The 20,189-nt window shown below is 45.9% G+C and overlaps 1 protein-coding gene across 1 annotated transcript in view; it reads left to right on the top strand.

The window, feature by feature from the left end:
• Positions 1–8,270: 8,270 nt before the first annotated feature.
• The window catches only part of ERF (ETS2 repressor factor), a 53,407-nt gene continuing 41,488 nt past the window's right edge, over positions 8,271–20,189 (top strand). The window contains exon 1 of the mRNA XM_056542925.1: positions 8,271–8,755. Coding sequence (XP_056398900.1) covers positions 8,611–8,755 — 145 coding nt within the window. The 5' untranslated portion in view covers positions 8,271–8,610. The remainder of the gene's footprint in view (positions 8,756–20,189) is intronic.

A 20,189-nucleotide genomic window follows, 5' to 3' on the forward strand; every position in this document is an offset into this window, starting at 1 on the left:
ACTACACATATATAACATGTCACCCCTCACACCCGCAGTCTGTACTACACATATATAACATGTCACCCCTCACACCTGCAGTCTGTACTACACATATATAACATGTCACCCCTCACACCCGCAGTCTGTACTACACATATATAACATGTCATCCCTCACACCCGCAGTCTGTACTACACATATATAACATGTCACCCCTCACACCCGCAGTCTGTACTACACATATATAACATGTCACCCCTCACACCCGCAGTCTGTACTACACATATATAACATGTCACCCCTCACACCCGCAGTCTGTACTACACGTATATAAGATGTCACCCCTCACACCCGCAGTCTGTACTACACATATAACGTCACCCCTCACACCCGCAGTCTGTACTACACATATATAACATGTCACCCCTCACACCCGCAGTCTGTACTACACATATATAACATGTCACCCCTCACACCCGCAGTCTGTACTACACATATATAACATGTCATCCCTCACACCCGCAGTCTGTACTACACATATATAACATGTCACCCCTCACACCCGCAGTCTGTACTACACATATATAACATGTCACCCCTCACACCCGCAGTCTGTACGACACGTATATAACATGTCACCCCTCACACCCGCAGTCTGTACTACACGTATATAACATGTCACCCCTCACACCCGCAGTCTGTACTACACGTATATAACATGTCACCCCTCACACCCGCAGTCTGTACTACACATATATAACATGTCAACCCTCACACCCGCAGTCTGTACTACACATATATAAGATGTCACCCCTCACACCCGCAGTCTGTACCACACATATATAACATGTCACCCCTCACACCCGCAGTCTGTACCACACATATATAACATGTCACCCCTCACACCCGCAGTCTGTACTACACATATATATAACATGTCACCCCTCACACCCGCAGTCTGTACCACACATATATAACATGTCACCCCTCACACCCGCAGTCTGTACCACACATATATAACATGTCACCCCTCACACCCGCAGTCTGTACTACACATATATAACATGTCATCCCTCACACCCGCAGTCTGTACTACACATATATAACATGTCATCCCTCACACCCGCAGTCTGTACTACACATATATAACATGTCACCCCTCACACCCGCAGTCTGTACTACACATATATAACATGTCACCCCTCACACCTGCAGTCTGTACTACACGTATATAACATGTCACCCCTCACACCCGCAGTCTGTACTACACATATATAACATGTCACCCCTCACACCCGCAGTCTGTACTACACATATATAACATGTCATCCCTCACACCCGCAGTCTGTACTACACATATATAACATGTCACCCCTCACACCCGCAGTCTGTACTACACATATATAACATGTCATCCCTCACACCCGCAGTCTGTACTACACATATATAACATGTCACCCCTCACACCCGCAGTCTGTACGACACGTATATAACATGTCACCCCTCACACCCGCAGTCTGTACTACACGTATATAACATGTCACCCCTCACACCCGCAGTCTGTACTACACATATATAACATGTCACCCCTCACACCCGCAGTCTGTACTACACATATATAACATGTCAACCCTCACACCCGCAGTCTGTACTACACATATATAACATGTCACCCCTCACACCCGCAGTCTGTACTACACATATATAACATGTCACCCCTCACACCCGCAGTCTGTACTACACATATATAACATGTCATCCCTCACACCCGCAGTCTGTACTACACATATATAACATGTCACCCCTCACACCCGCAGTCTGTACTACACATATATAACATGTCACCCCTCACACCTGCAGTCTGTACTACACATATATAACATGTCACCCCTCACACCCGCAGTCTGTACTACACATATATAACATGTCACCCCTCACACCCGCAGTCTGTACTACACATATATAACATGTCAGCCCTCACACCCGCAGTCTGTACTACACATATATAACATGTCACCCCTCACACCCGCAGTCTGTACTACACATATATAACATGTCACCCCTCACACCCGCAGTCTGTACTACACATATATAACATGTCACCCCTCACACCCGCAGTCTGTACTACACGTATATAAGATGTCACCCCTCACACCCGCAGTCTGTACTACACATATAACGTCACCCCTCACACCCGCAGTCTGTACTACACATATATAACATGTCACCCCTCACACCCGCAGTCTGTACTACACATATATAACATGTCACCCCTCACACCCGCAGTCTGTACTACACATATATAACATGTCACCCCTCACACCCGCAGTCTGTACTACACGTATATAACATGTCACCCCTCACACCCGCAGTCTGTACTACATGTATATAACATGTCACCCCTCACACCCGCAGTCTGTACTACACATATATAACATGTCACCCCTCACACCCGCAGTCTGTACTACACATATATAACATGTCACCCCTCACACCCGCAGTCTGTACTACACATATATAACATGTCACCCCTCACACCCGCAGTCTGTACTACATGTATATAACATGTCACCCCTCACACCCGCAGTCTGTACTACACATATATAACATGTCACCCCTCACACCCGCAGTCTGTACTACACATATATAACATGTCACCCCTCACACCCGCAGTCTGTACTACACGTATATAACATGTCACCCCTCACACCCGCAGTCTGTACTACACATATATAAGATGTCGCCCCTCACACCCGCAGTCTGTACTACATGTATATAACATGTCACCCCTCACACCCGCAGTCTGTACTACACATATATAACATGTCACCCCTCACACCCGCAGTCTGTACTACACATATATAACATGTCACCCCTCACACCCGCAGTCTGTACTACACATATATAACATGTCACCCCTCACACCCGCAGTCTGTACTACATGTATATAACATGTCACCCCTCACACCCGCAGTCTGTACTACACATATATAACATGTCACCCCTCACACCCGCAGTCTGTACTACACATATATAACATGTCACCCCTCACACCCGCAGTCTGTACTACACATATATAACATGTCACCCCTCACACCCGCAGTCTCTACTACACATATATAACATGTCACCCCTCACACCCGCAGTCTGTACTACATGTATATAACATGTCACCCCTCACACCCGCAGTCTGTACTACACATATATAACATGTCACCCCTCACACCCGCAGTCTGTACTACATGTATATAACATGTCACCCCTCACACCCACAGTCTGTACTACACATATATAACATGTCACCCCTCACACCCGCAGTCTGTACTACACATATATAACATGTCACCCCTCACACCCGCACTCTGTACTACATGTATATAACATGTCACCCCTCACACCCGCAGTCTGTACTACACATATATAACATGTCACCCCTCACACCCGCAGTCTGTACTACACATATATAACATGTCACCCCTCACACCCGCAGTCTGTACTACACATATATAACATGTCACCCCTCACACCCGCAGTCTGTACTACACATATATAACATGTCACCCCTCACACCCGCAGTCTGTACTACACATATATAACATGTCACCCCTCACACCCGCAGTCTGTACTACACGTATATAACATGTCCCTCACACCCGCAGTCTGTACTACACATATATAAGATGTCACCCCTCACACCCGCAGTCTGTACTACACACATATATAACATGTCACCCCTCACACCCGCAGTCTGTACTACACATATAACGTCACCCCTCACACCCGCAGTCTGTACTACACATATATATAACATGTCACCCCTCACACCCGCAGTCTGTATTACACATATATAACATGTCACCCCTCACACCCGCAGTCTGTACCACACATATATAACATGTCACCCCTCACACCCGCAGTCTGTACTACACATATATAACATGTCACCCCTCACACCCGCAGTCTGTACCACACATATATAACATGTCACCCCTCACACCCGCAGTCTGTACTACACATATATAACATGTCACCCCTCACGCCCGCAGTCTGTACGACACGTATATAACATGTCACCCCTCACACCCGCAGTCTGTACTACACGTATATAACATGTCACCCCTCACACCCGCAGTCTGTACTACACATATATAACATGTCACCCCTCACACCCGCAGTCTGTACTACACATATATAACATGTCAACCCTCACACCCGCAGTCTGTACTACACGTATATAACATGTCACCCCTCACACCCGCAGTCTGTACTACACATATATAACATGTCACCCCTCACACCCGCAGTCTGTACTACACATATATAACATGTCCCCCCTCACACCCGCAGTCTGTACTACACATATATAACATGTCCCCCTCACACCCGCAGTCTGTACTACACATATATAAGATGTCACCCCTCACACCCGCAGTCTGTACTACACATATATAAGATGTCACAACTCACACCCGCAGTCTGTACTACACACATATATAACATGTCACCCCTCACACCCGCAGTCTGTACCACACATATATAACATGTCACCCCTCACACCCGCAGTCTGTACTACACATATATAACATGTCACCCCTCACACCCGCAGTCTGTACTACACATATATAACATGTCACCCCTCACACCCGCAGTCTGTACTACACACATATAACATGTCACCCCTCACACCCGCAGTCTGTACCACACATATATAACATGTCACCCCTCACACCCGCAGTCTGTACTACACATATATAACATGTCACCCCTCACACCCGCAGTCTGTACTACACATATATAACATGTCACCCCTCACACCCGCAGTCTGTACTACACATATATAACATGTCACCCCTCACACCCGCAGTCTGTACCACACATATATAACATGTCACCCCTCACACCCGCAGTCTGTACTACACATATATAACATGTCACCCCTCACACCCGCAGTCTGTACTACACATATATAACATGTCACCCCTCACACCCGCAGTCTGTACTACACACATATAACATGTCACCCCTCACACCTGCAGTCTGTACTACACATAAATAACATGTCACCCCTCACACCCGCAGTCTGTACTACACACATATATAACATGTCACCCCTCACACCCGCAGTCTGTACTACACATATATAACATGTCACCCCTCACACCCGGAGTCTGTACTACACGTATATAACATGTCACCCCTCACACCCGCAGTCTGTACTACACATATATAACATGTCACCCCTCACACCCGCAGTCTGTACTACACATATATAACATGTCACCCCTCACACCCGCACTCTGTACTACACATATATAACATGTCACCCCTCACACCCACAGTCTGTACTACACATATATAACATGTCACCCCTCACACCCGCAGTCTGTACTACACATATATAACATGTCATCCCTCACACCCGCAGTCTGTACTACACATATATAACATGTCACCCCTCACACCCGCAGTCTGTACTACACATATATAACATGTCACCCCTCACACCCGCAGTCTGTACTACACATATATAACATGTCACCCCTCACACCCGCAGTCTGTACTACACATATACAACATGTCACCCCTCACACCCGCAGTCTGTACTACACATATATAACATGTCACCCCTCACACCCGCAGTCTGTACTACACATATATAACATGTCACCCCTCACACCCGCAGTCTGTACTACACATATATAACATGTCACCCCTCACACCCGCAGTCTGTACTACACATATATAACATGTCACCCCTCACACCCGCAGTCTGTACTACACGTATATAACATGTCACCCCTCACACCCGCAGTCTGTACTACACGTAAATAACATGTCACCCCTCACACCCGCAGTCTGTACTACACATATATAACATGTCACCCCTCACACCCGCAGTCTGTACTACACATATATAACATGTCACCCCTCACACCCGCAGTCTGTACTACACATATATAACATGTCACCCCTCACACCCGCAGTCTGTACTACACATAAATAACATGTCACCCCTCACACCCGCAGTCTGTACTACACATATATAACATGTCACCCCTCACACCCGCAGTCTGTACTACACATATATATAACATGTCACCCCTCACACCCGCAGTCTGTACTACACATATATAAGATGTCACCCCTCACATCCGCAGTCTGTACTACACATATATAACATGTCACCCCTCACACCCGCAGTCTGTACTACACATATATAACATGTCACCCCTCACACCCGCAGTCTGTACTACACATATATAACATGTCACCCCTCACACCCGCAGTCTGTACTACACATATATAACATGTCACCCCTCACACCCGCAGTCTGTACTACACATATATAACATGTCACCCCTCACACCCGCAGTCTGTACTACACATATATAACATGTCACCCCTCACACCCGCAGTCTGTACTACACATATATAAGATGTCACCCCTCACATCCGCAGTCTGTACTACACATATATAAGATGTCACCCCTCACACCCGCAGTCTGTACTACACATATACAACATGTCACCCTCACACCCGCAGTCTGTACTACACATATATAACATGTCACCCCTCACACCCGCAGTCTGTACTACACATATACAACATGTCACCCTCACACCCGCAGTCTGTACTACACATATATAACATGTCACCCCTCACACCCGCAGTCTGTACTACACACATATAACATGTCACCCCTCACACCCGCAGTCTGTACTACACATATATATAACATGTCACCCCTCACACCCGCAGTCTGTACTACACATATATAACATGTCACCCCTCACACCCGCAGTCTGTACTACACATATATAACATGTCACCCCTCACACCCGCAGTCTGTACTACACATATATAACATGTCACCCCTCACACCCGCAGTCTGTACTACACATATATAACATGTCACCCCTCACACCCGCAGTCTGTACTACACATATATAACATGTCACCCCTCACACCCGCAGTCTGCACTACACATATATAACATGTCACCCCTCACACCCGCAGTCTGTACTACACATATATAACATGTCACCCCTCACACCCGCAGTCTGTACTACACATATATAACATGTCACCCCTCACACCCGCAGTCTGTACTACACATATATAACATGTCACCCCTCACACCCGCAGTCTGTACTACACACATATAACATGTCACCCCTCACACCCGCAGTCTGTACTACACATATATAACATGTCACCCCTCACACCCGCAGTCTGTACTACACATATATAACATGTCACCCCTCACACCCGCAGTCTGTACTACACATATATAACATGTCACCCCTCACACCCGCAGTCTGTACTACACATATATAACATGTCACCCCTCACACCGCAGTCTGTACTACACATATATAACATGTCACCCCTCACACCCGCAGTCTGTACTACACATATATAACATGTCACCCCTCACACCCGCAGTCTCTACTACACATATATAACATGTCACCCCTCACACCCGCAGTCTGTACTACACATATATAACATGTCACCCCTCACACCCGCAGTCTGTACTACACATATATAACATGTCACCCCTCACACCCGCAGTCTGTACTACACATATATAACATGTCACCCCTCACACCCGCAGTCTGTACTACACATATATAACATGTCACCCCTCACACCCGCAGTCTGTACTACACATATATAACATGTCACCCCTCACACCCGCAGTCTGTACTACACATATATATAACATGTCACCCCTCACACCCGCAGTCTGTACTACACATATATAACATGTCACCCCTCACACCCGCAGTCTGTACTACACATATATAACATGTCACCCCTCACACCCGCAGTCTGTACTACACACATATAACATGTCACCCCTCACACCCGCAGTCTGTACTACACATATATAACATGTCACCCCTCACACCCGCAGTCTGTACTACACATATATAACATGTCACCCCTCACACCCGCAGTCTGTACTACACATATATAACATGTCACCCCTCACACCCGCAGTCTGTACTACACATATATAACATGTCACCCCTCACACCCGCAGTCTGTACTACACATATATAACATGTCACCCCTCACACCCGCAGTCTGTACTACACATATATAACATGTCACCCTTCACACCCGCAGTCTGTACTACACATATATAAGATGTCACCCCTCACACCCGCAGTCTGTACTACACATATATAACATGTCACCCCTCACACCCGCAGTCTGTACTACACATATATAACATGTCACCCCTCACACCCGCAGTCTGTACTACACATATATAACATGTCACCCCTCACACCCGCAGTCTGTACTACACATATATAACATGTCACCCCTCACACCCGCAGTCTGTACTACACATATATAACATGTCACCCCTCACACCGCAGTCTGTACTACACATATATAACATGTCACCCCTCACACCCGCAGTCTGTACTACACATATATAACATGTCACCCCTCACACCCGCAGTCTCTACTACACACAACTCCCCCAGTTCTCCGTCACACGACGTGTACGGCGCGTCGGTGAGGTGGGGGAACGTCTCCATGGCGATTCTGAGTGCCGGGTGACGTCATGAGGGGGCGGCTCCCCACGGCGTGGGCGTCCCGCGGGTGTAATGCGAGCGGGGGGAGGAGGAGGAGAAGGCGGAGAGCCCGGGGCCCGAGCGGGAGGAGGAGACCGTCCTCACACCGGAGCCAGGCACCAAGCGGAGAGCAGCAGCCAGCGGGACACAGCCATGAAGACCCCGGCCGCCGAGCCAGGTAAGATCAACCGCCACAACAAGTCCCACAACTCCGGCAAGTTTGAGCGCCGGCCACATGGCGCCCTCCCCGCGCACTTGTTGCTGCTGCACAACTTTGTCCCGCACTCCTGTGTGCACGGCTGACAATGTGCGGACTGTGATTGCTCCGCACCGCGTCCTTTCGCTGCAGTGTGTCACTTTTGTGTACTTGTAGCTTAGTGTATAGGGGGAACAGCGTGACTTTGCTGCAATGTGTCACACTTTGTGTTATTGCCTCTGATCACGCACAGCAGCCATGCGTTACGTGGTTGTTGGTGTTTGTCGTGCTGTGTAGTGCGTGCCGTGCAGTGTGTCCTTGTGTTGCAGCCATACACGATTGTATTGTGTGTGTGTGTGTGTGTGTTGTCAGTGTCTCTGCTTTGTGTGAATTCTGTGTGCTGCACTGTGGATCGCACTTTATCAGTGACACACTAGAGCAATTGTGTTGTGATTGTATCTCAGATCCTGTAAATTGTTGTGATCGTATCAGAGATCCTGTACATTGTGATCGTATCAGAGATCCTGTACATTGTAATCGTATCAGAGATCCTGTACATTGTAATCGTATCAGAGATCCTGTATGCTGTTGTGATCGTATCAATAAGATCCTGTACATCGTGATGTTATTGTATCAATGAGATCTTGTAGGTTGTGATCGTGTCAATGAGATCCTGTAGGTTGTGATTGTGTCAATGAGATCCTGTAGGTTGTGATTGTGTCAATGAGATCATGTAGGTTGTGATCGTGTCAATGAGATCCTGTAGGTTGTGATCGTGTCAATGAGATTCTGTAGGTTGTGATCGTGTCAATGAGATCCTGTAGGTTGTGATCGTGTCAATGAGATCCTGTAGGTTGTGATTGTGTCAATGAGATCCTGTAGGTTGTGATCGTGTCAATGAGATTCTGTAGGTTGTGATTGTGTCAATGAGATCCTGTAGGTTGTGATTGTGTCAATGAGATCCTGTAGGTTGTGATTGTGTCAATGAGATCCTGTAGGTTGTGATTGTGTCAATGAGATCCTGTAGGTTGTGATTGTGTCAATGAGATCCTGTAGGTTGTGATTGTGTCAATGAGATCCTGTAGGTTGTGATTGTGTCAATGAGATCCTGTAGGTTGTGATTGTGTCAATGAGATCCTGTAGGTTGTGATTGTGTCAATGAGATCCTGTAGGTTGTGATTGTGTCAATGAGATCCTGTAGGTTGTGATCGTGTCAATGAGATCCTGTAGGTTGTGATCGTGTCAATGAGATCTTGTACATCGTGATGTTTTATCAATGAGATCCTGTACATTAAGATCGTATCAAATAAGATCCTGTAAATTGTGATCGTATCAAATACGATCACAACCTACAGGAAATTATTTGATACGATCACAACCTACAGGAACTTATCCTGTAGGTTGTGATGGTATCAATCAGATGCTGTAGGTTGTGTTCGTATCAATCCGATCATGTAGGTTGTGATCGTATCAATCAGATCCTGTATACTGTGCTGTGTGATCCTGTATATTGTGCAGTTCTCACTTTTAGCAGAAAGTTGTCTGTCTAGTTCTACAGCCCAGAGCTGTCAGTGAGTGAGGGGGGAACCTTAACACCGGGGATGGGGTTCGTTCGGTCGGTTTCTAGCCCCCCTTTCCTCCTTCTTCTCCGGGCGGATACATTGTATCCAAGCTCAACGTTCAAATGGAACTTTTTTTTTTTTCCTATCCTGCAAACAAACGCGTTCTTAAGGTGGCCCTGGGAGTGCAGGGGTTAAGGACTTGCGCTAAACTTTGTCCAGAAGCTGCTAATGGCAATTTACTTTCCATGAGCTAAGCCTGCTCCATGGATTAACCCCTGCACTGCCTACTGCTGGCAAGTCTGTGTATGCTATACACTGTAGGGTTGTGTGATTTATTTTTTTTTTTTTTTTTTTTTTCTTCCCTAAAACCCGGTCTCTCTCTCCAGCTGGTTCCAAAGTATGACTACCCTGTCAGTGCAGAATGGGAGTTGTAGTTTTGCCTCAGGTAAGGTGACAGTGTTTCCCAACCAGCGTGCCTCCAGCTGTGGCAAAACTACAACATCCAGCATTAAATATTTAGCGTTAAGTGTTTTTCAAGTGGTTGCAAAAAACTACAACTCCCAGCATGCCCGGACAGCCGAAGGCTGTCCGGGCATGCTGGGAGTTGTAGTTTTTGGCAACAGCTGGAGGCACGCTGGTTGGGAGCGCAGAGCAGATGGGTATAGGCTGCATGTTGTCACTTTTGTCAGTGTCTGGATTTATTTGTGTTTTCTGCTTTGATCCTTGGGGTTACTTCCTTGTCTGGGTGATGGCTGCTCACTGAGGCCCATGGGTAGTCTCCATGGATTGCTTGTGTTGGGATAGCTGCTTGTCACCTCACATGGCCCCATTGGCAAGTAGTACTGTTGTGTAAAGACACTTAAATTGTGTAAAGACACTTAAAGTTTCTAGAATAGTTTTAAAGTTTTAAACTATAGAAGTTTTATTTCTTTTTATATATTTTACTACTTTAGGATGTCAGTTTAGTTGGAATAAATATCAGTTAACAGGGAAATCAGTTATCAAATCCCAAATAAACCCCCCCCCCCCCCCATTTAAGTCAAAGACTCGACTTTCCGGTTCCTACTCAGACCCCCTTTTTAGTATATTTGCACCTCGTGTGAACGCCGTTCAGTTTCGACCTCAACCAAACTATTTCCAGGTGTCTATCTCCCCAGGACACAAGCTGTCACTTCTGGTGTCCAATCTCCCTCCTTTTTTTTTTTTTTCTCTTTCCCTTTTGTAATATTGTTTAGTATCCTTTCTCCCTTTTTTATTTGGCGCCACCTTAAACCCACCCCCCTCCCTGGGTAGCCTGATTGTCTGTCTTTTGGAATTTGAAGCCTCCCCCCCTCCTCTTCTTCTTCTTCACCCTCCTCTCTTCTCTTCCTAAACTCTATTCTGCTTCTGTTCAGACTTGTCCCTATAATTGAGGCTCCCGGACCCATTCGCATCTAGTTTTTTTTTTTTTTTTGGTTTGTTTAAACCTGAGCCAAGTCTATGTGACTAATACAATTACATGGGGTCCTAGACTGTTTAGTCACATTCTGCAAATATTTTTAGTTTCCCAACCGGGGTGCCTCCAGCTGTTGCTTACCAGGCATGCTGCATGTTGTAGTTTTGCAACCGAGAGGCTTTATGCAAAATATATAATTGACTAAAAAATAAAATTTTATTTATATTAACTACATTATTGCAAAAATATTGACACTGCAATTCCATTGCCAATAAACTTAAATATATATGTGTGTGTTCTTATACTGTACGTTTTTTTTTACCTTACATTTTTGCATAAAACCTACATAATCCAATCGCTCTCTGACGCCCTGCTGCGGCGGCGAGAGAGTTAAGACCTTGCGTTAACTTGCAGGCCCAGACAGATGGAAATTCCTTGTAAACTTTCCACTGTTTAAATGTATAAATGTGAGTGTATGAGCCGTTCCTGCAGTCTGTGTCTTTAAAGCTGTCCTGGAATCGGAGTGATGTAATGTTGGTTTTTTGAAACAGAGATTGAATTCCAGCCTTTTAGCTTTTGGCTCAAGGGATTAGAGAGAGGGTGGTGTGGTTTGGGATGGGGAAGAGGGAGGGAAGGGAGAGGGGGAAGGTTGGTGCATTTAAAGAGATAGCAGCACCAGTTTGGCTTCCAGGAACACTATGCTAACTTGTGCTTTGGAGTAGTTTTTCTTTTTCTTTTATATTTTTTTTTTAGTGTTTTTAATTTTCTTTTTTTTTTTTTTTTTTTGTAGCTGCTTTCCTTCCTTGTCTGGGAAGTCGCGAGGAAGTTGGTTTAACGAGTTGTCTTGTGTTATTGTGGGACATAGGACACAATGTGGAAGAGGATGGGGAGGGGGGGGGGGGGGGTAGTGGTGCCTGTCAGACTGTGTAAGACAAAAGGCAGTATAAAGTGAGGGGCCTGTTTGTATGCTTTAGATATGCAGATTGTACAGAAGGTGAAGTGGGCTTACACAATTGTTCACAATTGTAAATTTTCCTTTTTTTTTAAATTTATTTTTTTTTTTTCCGTATGCCCCTTTTTTTTTTTTTTTTACTTACGAGCATCATCCCCCCCTCCACCCCTTATATAAACACATACTCATATCTACACAAAAAGGTGCGCTCCTGATAACGCTGCCCTCACGCCACTGACGATTGTATGCATATAAGCGTGCGCCTGCCCTCCCATAGAAGAAACTGAGGGTACGGGTTGTGTACAGTCTGCCGGACAACAAAACATCCACCCTAATCACAGTGGGAAGCCGCTCGTGCATGATAAAGGGGCAGCATTGTATGTGTGCGTATATAATGCGTAGAGGTCATATTCTGCAGGTAGGGCCTCTTTTTAAATAACTTTAATGGGGTGGGAAAAAAAATTCCTTTTTTTTTTTTTTGTTTTTATTTAGAAAGTGGGAGTTTACGATTGCAGATGGAAGCCTTTTTTTTCTAGCTTATCAGTTGCGTGACTTGCGTGCTGCCTGAGTGATATGGGTTATGTATCTGGGAAGAGTCCACTCACCCTGCAAGATAAACACTCGATATGCGGAACTTTAAGTAAAGGCGGATAGAAAAGGAAGGAAAAAATAAATAAATCAAACGATGGCATTGCCCTTGTTTTTATAGCATGACCGCTAGAGCACGGTTTCCCAACCGGGGTGCCTCCAGCTGTTGCAAAACGACAACTCCCAGCATGCCCGAACAGCCTTGTTTTTATAGCATGACCGCTAGCGCAGTGTTTCCCAACCGGGGTGCCTCCAGCTGTTGCAAAACTACAACTCCCAGCATGCCCGGACAGCCAAAGGCTGTCCGGGCATGCTGGGAGTTGTAGTTTTGCAACAGCTGGAGGCACCCTGGTTGGGAAACACTGCGCTAGAGTATATTGAGTTGAACAAAACTTTGTTCAAGTGTAAGGAGTCCATAGGGTTTAGTTTTCTGACCAGTGTCAATCCAGCTGTTGCAAAACTACAACTCCCAGCATGCCTGGACAGCCTTTGGCTGTCCAGGCATGCTGGGAGTTGTAGTTTTGCAACACCTGCGGGCACCCTGGTTGGGAAACACTGAATTAGGCACTTATAAGTGGTCATGGACAAATGAAAGGGGTAAAAACTTTTATTTTTAAATCAACTGGTGTCAGAAAGTTAAACAGATTTGTAAATGACTTCTATTAAAAAAAAAAATCTTAATCCTTTCAGTACTTTTTAGGGGCTGTATCCTACAGAGGAAATGCTTTTCTTTATGGATTTTTCTTCTGTCACGACCACAGTGCTTTCTGCTGACCTCTGCTGTCAGTTTTTGGAAATGTCCAGAGCAGGCTTTGGCTTTTCAGGCATGCTGGGAAATGTAGTTTTGCAACAGCTGGAGGCACGCTGGTTGGGAAACACTGTTCTAGAGAGTTGGCACCTAGCTATTTTAAGCAGCCAACCTGATTACAATAATAGGTCCATATTGCAACCTTGTGTGCCCCAGATTTTCTGAAACCTTTTTCTGCGTAGAAACCAGTATGTCACATATGAATCTGTAAAAATTGGCATGTTACGTTATGTTATATGTAGAGATGAGCGAATTTACAGTAAATTCGATTCGTCACGAACTTCTCGGCTTGGCAGTTGATGACTTACCTGCATAAATTAGTTCAGCTTTCCGGTGCTCCGGTGGGCTGGAAAAGGTGGATACAGTCCTAGGAAAGAGTCTCCTAGGACTGTATCCACCTTTTCTATCCCACGGGAGCACCGGAAAGCTGAACTAATTTATCCAGGAAAAGTCATCAACTGCCGAGCCGAGAAGTTCGTGACGAATCGAATTTACTGTAAATTCGCTCATCTCTAGTTATATGCCTTACTAGCTGGGTATCCGGCATTGCCCAGTCTTCCTACCAGTCTTGCATAGGACTGCCGGTACATCTCCTGATCGCCTTATTCTTGGGCTGCGGAGATTGCCCGGGAGTTTTAAACAACCTAACTGCTAAAGCAACATAATGGTAAAGCACTATTTAACTGTCCGGTCTCCACTGTTTTACTTTCTGGTTGCGGAGATTGTCTAAGTGAATTGAGGAGACGTCGCAGTGTATGGCAGCACAGAGAGTGACTGTTAGGCAGAAAAATTCAGTTTGGAAATTCCGTTGCAGCAGAGTACCATTGCTTTAAGTGGGATTCTGCTGCACTGTGCACATGCGCGGAATTTCTGCACCGTAAACATCCGCCACGGAAATCCCAATTCCGACCTCCTCAGAAAGAATTGACATGTCAATTCTTTCTGCGGAGTCCGCTCAGAAGTGCATTGCCGTCTACGGAGATAGCAACGCATGTTCTGCCGGCGCCCGCTGTCTGCAGACTGTCCAGGCGGGCATTCCCCCGCGTTAACCTAGCCTAATACTGAAGTGTTGGTAACTTGAGATCTGGTACAGACAGCTTTGAGGCAGAAGTTACCTGGAAAATTTGCCATTCAGTACCTTTTGAAGAGCAGGATGGCAAACCTTGTTTCAAAGGTTATAGTGAGCGCACAATACGCTGTCGCAGAATTCGATCAGACTTTAACAGCGGACAATAGGACGTCCTGGGAGTAATTTCTTGGAAATTGGAGATTTAAAGGGGAATTCGAGGAAAAAACTTTATTTTTTATCAACTGGCTCCAGAAAGTTGAACAGATTTGTAAATTACTTCGATAAAAAAAAATTAAAAAATCTTAATCCTTCCAGTACTTATCAGCTGCTATATGCTCCACCGGAAGTTCTTTTCTTTTTGAATTTCCTTTCTGTCTGACCACAGTGCTCTCTGCTGACACATCTATCCATTTTAGGAACTGTCCCCATACAAAACCTCTCCTGCTCTGGACAGTTCCTAAAATGGACAGAGGTGTCAGCAGAGAGCACTGTGGTCAGACAGAAAGGAAATTCAAAAAGAAAAGAACTTCCTGTGGGCCATATAGCAGCTGATACGTACTGGAAGGTTTAAGATTTTTTTAAATAGAAGTCATTTACAAATTTGATTAACTTTCTGGCACCAGTTGATTTAAAATAAGATGTTTTCCAGTGGAGTACCCCTTTTTAAACACTTTTGTCTCAGGAACTGTCCAGAGTAAGAGCAAATCCCCCCATAGCAAACCTCTAATGCTTCGAACAGTTCCTGAGACAGAGGTGTCAGCAGAGAACACTGTTGTCAGAAAGAAAACAACAACTCAACTTCAGCAGCTGATAACTACGGGAAGGATTAAGTTTTTTTAATAGAAGTAATTTACAAATCTGTGTAACTTTCTTGCACCGGTTGATATCATTTTTATTTATTTTTTTAATTTAATTTTTTATTCTGGAATACCCCTTTAAATTTGCCTGATATATCATGTACTGTAAGGGTGCGTTCACACGCTCTTAGTTTTTGCGGGTTTTCCGCTGCGTATTTGAAAGGGGTGCAGGCTCTTCTCGGCTGTCCGCAGCAGATTTTCCGTGGCGGAATATACGCTGCGGAAAATACGCCGCAAGCCCCATTGAAGTCAGGACGCACCCTAAGGGTATGTTCACACGGGCGGATTTATTTGCGGGATTCCCGCTGCGTATTTGAATGGGTGCGGGCTCTTCCTGGCTGTCCGCAGCAGATTTTCCGCGGCGGAATTGACGCTGTGGAAAATCCACTGCAAGCCCCATTGAAGTCAGTAAATTCCGCTGCGGAAAATCTGCTGCGGACAGCCGAGAAGAGCCCGCCCCCCTTTCAAATACGCAGCAGGAAACCCGCAAATAAATCCGCCGTGTGAATGAACCCTTAAAGTGTATATAGTGAATGACAGCGGTATCCAAAACTGTGAACCTCCAGATGTTGCAAAACTACAACTCCCAGCATGCCCGGACAGCCAACGGCTGTCCGGGCATGCTGGGAGTTGTAGTTTTGCAACATCTGGAGGTCCACAATTTGGAGACCACTGGTCTATAATGTGCTATACAAGTTGGGATAACTTTTAGTTGCAGCGACAAGTGCCAGTATTTGTTCGAACTCGTTCTGGATTCGCGCCTGATGTGTCCACCCGTCACACCGTCAGTCCTTTCTTTCAATATGCCGCCCCGGCACTGTTTAGATCTGTGTCACCGATGGGCCAGGCTTGCCCAGGTGACAGCGGTTAGAAACTGCTTTTGGATTGTGTTGCACGTCCTCTGCAGCAGTCACGCTCTGTATGGAGGAGAGCCGCGTGGATCCATGTTGTGTGCCCCCACAGCTCAGGCTGTGATGCGGAGTGGGTGATCCGTATGTGGGAGAGCGGAGTCTTGGAACAGGTCTAGTGAAGAAGGATGGGGGCATTCACGTTGCAAGCTTGTCACATGGGAACACCTCTTCCTTTCTGTTGCCGTAACAAATATTTTTTTTTTTTCGGTCTCTTATGAATGTGTTTCTTAAAGGAAAAATCCGAGTAAAATGATCTTCAGACGGGGGTAATGGATACACGTGAGACAATCACATTGGTGAAGCTTGATTTCTGGAACCTGAGGGCTTTATGGAAAGCTTAAGCCCCTTTGACGCTGCTCGGTGATTTGTTACTAAAAATCCGACACAAGCGAAACGCCTTTTCAATACATTGACCCCAATTGTTCCAGCTTTAAATGTTTCAATAGGGAATATCGTTACTAGCAAAGATATATTGTATTACTTGTCAGATCGAGGTCCTGTGTATGGTTAGCTTTAAGGTGTTTCCCAACCAGTGTGTCTCCAGCTGTTGGCTGTCTGGGCATGCTGGGAGTTGTAGTTTTGAAACAGCTGGAGGCACACTGGTTGGGAAATGCTGATTTTAGACAACCTTTTTTTTTTTTTTTTTTTTTTTTTAAATATTGGGGAAATGTAAAATTAAATGGTGGTCAACCAATACCGGGCAATGATGGTGTTGTTATAATAGGTGAGGTATCGCCAACATCTGAGTAACCTTATATAACCTTAAAGGGTTATCCAGGAAAAAACGTTCTTTATATATCTTAACTGGCTCCAGAAAGTTAAACAGATTTGTAAATTACTTCTATTAAAAAATCTGAATCCTTTCAGTACTTATGAGCTTCTGAAGTTAAGGTTGTTCTTTTCTGTCTAAGTGCTCTCTGATCACACGTGTCTCGGGAACGGCCCAGTTTAGAAGCAAATCCCCATAGCAAACCTCTTCTAAACTGGGCGGTTCCTGAGACACGTGTCATCAGAGACAGCACTTAGACAGAAAAGAACAACCTTAACTTCAGAAGCTCATAAGTACTGAAAGGATTCAGATTTTTTTAATAGAAGTAATTTACAAATCTGTTTAACTTTCTGGAGCCAGTTGATATATAAAAAAAAAAGTTTTTTCGTGGATAACCCCTTTAAAAAAAATAATTGAAAAAAATTTCCCCTCCAAAGATAAGCAGCAGGGCAGAATATGTGTTTTGAAACACTTATCTCAAAGCAATGTTAATGAGGCTGAACCTACAGGAAGGAGAATTACTTCTGTGAGTTAAATGATCCTTTGGCCAAAGTCTATCCAATGTCTATGCCCAGCAAGGGAATGAGGCTGTGGCGCTCTAGGAAAGGGTTTCCTTACTAGGGTGCCTCCAGCTGTTGCAAAACTGCAACTCCCAGCACTAGGACCGCTCGAAAATGTGTTGTCTCATATACAACAATGAATTTTCGAGCGGGAATCTGCAGAAACAATAGACATGTCTATTCTTAATGGGGACTTCGGGGAGGTTGCGGAGGAAATTCCGCCATGTGCACGTTGCAGCATAAACCCATTGAAATCAATGGGACTCTGCTGCAGCGGAATGTCCGAGCAGAATGGGGGGGAGATTTATCAAAACCTGTCCAGGAGGAAAAGTTGCCGAGTTGCCCATAGCAACCCAATCAGATCGCTTCTTTCATCTTTTTTTTGAAAAGTCCTGTGAAAAATGAAAGAAGCGATCTGATTGGCTGCTATTGGCAACTCAGCAACTTTTCCTCTGGGCAGGTTTTGATAAATCTCCGCTTGGAAATTCTGCCGTGTGAACATGGCCTAAAGGTATGTTGTCGAAGCGGATGTGAATTTCCCGCGGCAGAAATACGAGCCTGCAGATTCAACATAGATAATCTATGGTCCTGCCATCCCTTAGTAGACACCTGCTATTTATTCCCAAAAAGGACAAATGTCAGTGCAGAAATTATCCACTGCACTGGACCAGGTTGTAGGACCTCTGTAGACATGCATGGGTGCAGTTTATCAGCTATGACGCAGGTTGCAGCGTGGAATCAATACTTAAAGGAGTACTCCGGTGCTTAGACATCTTATCCCCCTATCCAAAGGATAGGGGGATAAGATTGCTTATCGCTGGGGACCCCTGTGATCTTGCACATTGCACCCCGTTTGTAATCAGTCCCCCGGAGTGTGTTCGCTCCGGGTCTGATTACGGGCGATCACAGGGCGGGGCGGCGTGTGACTTCATGCTCCGCCCCTCAATGCAAGCCTATGGGAGGGGGCGTGACAGCTATCACGCCCCCTCCTGTAGGCTTGCATTGAGGGGCGGAGCGTGACGTCACACGGGGGCGCAGGCCTGACGTCACACCCCGCCCGCCCTGTGATCGCCTGTAATCAGACCCGGAGCGAACACGCTCCGGGGACTGATTACAAACGGGGGGCCGTGTGCAAGATCACAGGGGTCCCCAGTGGCGGGACTCCCGCGGTCAGGCATCTTACCCCTGTCTAAGCACCGGAGTACCCCTTTAAATCAGCGTAAAATCCAACATGTGTGGAACAAGTGTTTGCGCTAAGAGTGGAATTCAGTGGGGAATGTTGTAAATTGCGCTTGTGCCCGTGGTGCGTCGCCCTCTCAGCCTCGGCTATTTGTGTTCAGTCTCTGAATTCCCCTTTTGCCTTGCAGAACACGCGGCTTATTACAGTCGCTGAAATCCTATTTATACAATGGGTAATTAAATCAAATTCAGACAGCAGGCCTGAAGTGTTCCTACCCCTACATGGAGCACACCAGGCCTGTCTGTATCCAGGGCTGCCATTTATGTATGTCGGGGCAGGATGACGCCCCTCGCTTCTAATGCTTTGGTGTTAGGCCGCGTTCACACGGCTGAAAATGTGCAGTATGTCTGCCCGGAAAAACACGAGTGGACATTCCGCACATTTCAGTGTCGCTAGGACCCGCTCAGAAATGTGCCGTCTCATAGGCCGCCAATGCATTTCCGAGCGGAATCTGCAGAATAAAAAGCCGATTCTGTTCCTACTTCGAAGGCCTGAATCGGATTTCCCGGGAAAATTTTCCTTGTGCACTGTGCAGCAGAATTCCCATTAAAGGGGTACTCCGGCCCTGAGACATCTTAGCCCCTATCTAAAGGATAGGGGATAAGATGTCTCACCGCTGGGGATCCCTGCAGTCTTGTATTCGCCACCCACCTGTTTGAGCTGCA

Source organism: Hyla sarda, chromosome 10 (genome assembly GCF_029499605.1).
Source record: "Hyla sarda isolate aHylSar1 chromosome 10, aHylSar1.hap1, whole genome shotgun sequence".
NCBI lineage: Eukaryota > Metazoa > Chordata > Amphibia > Anura > Hylidae > Hyla > Hyla sarda.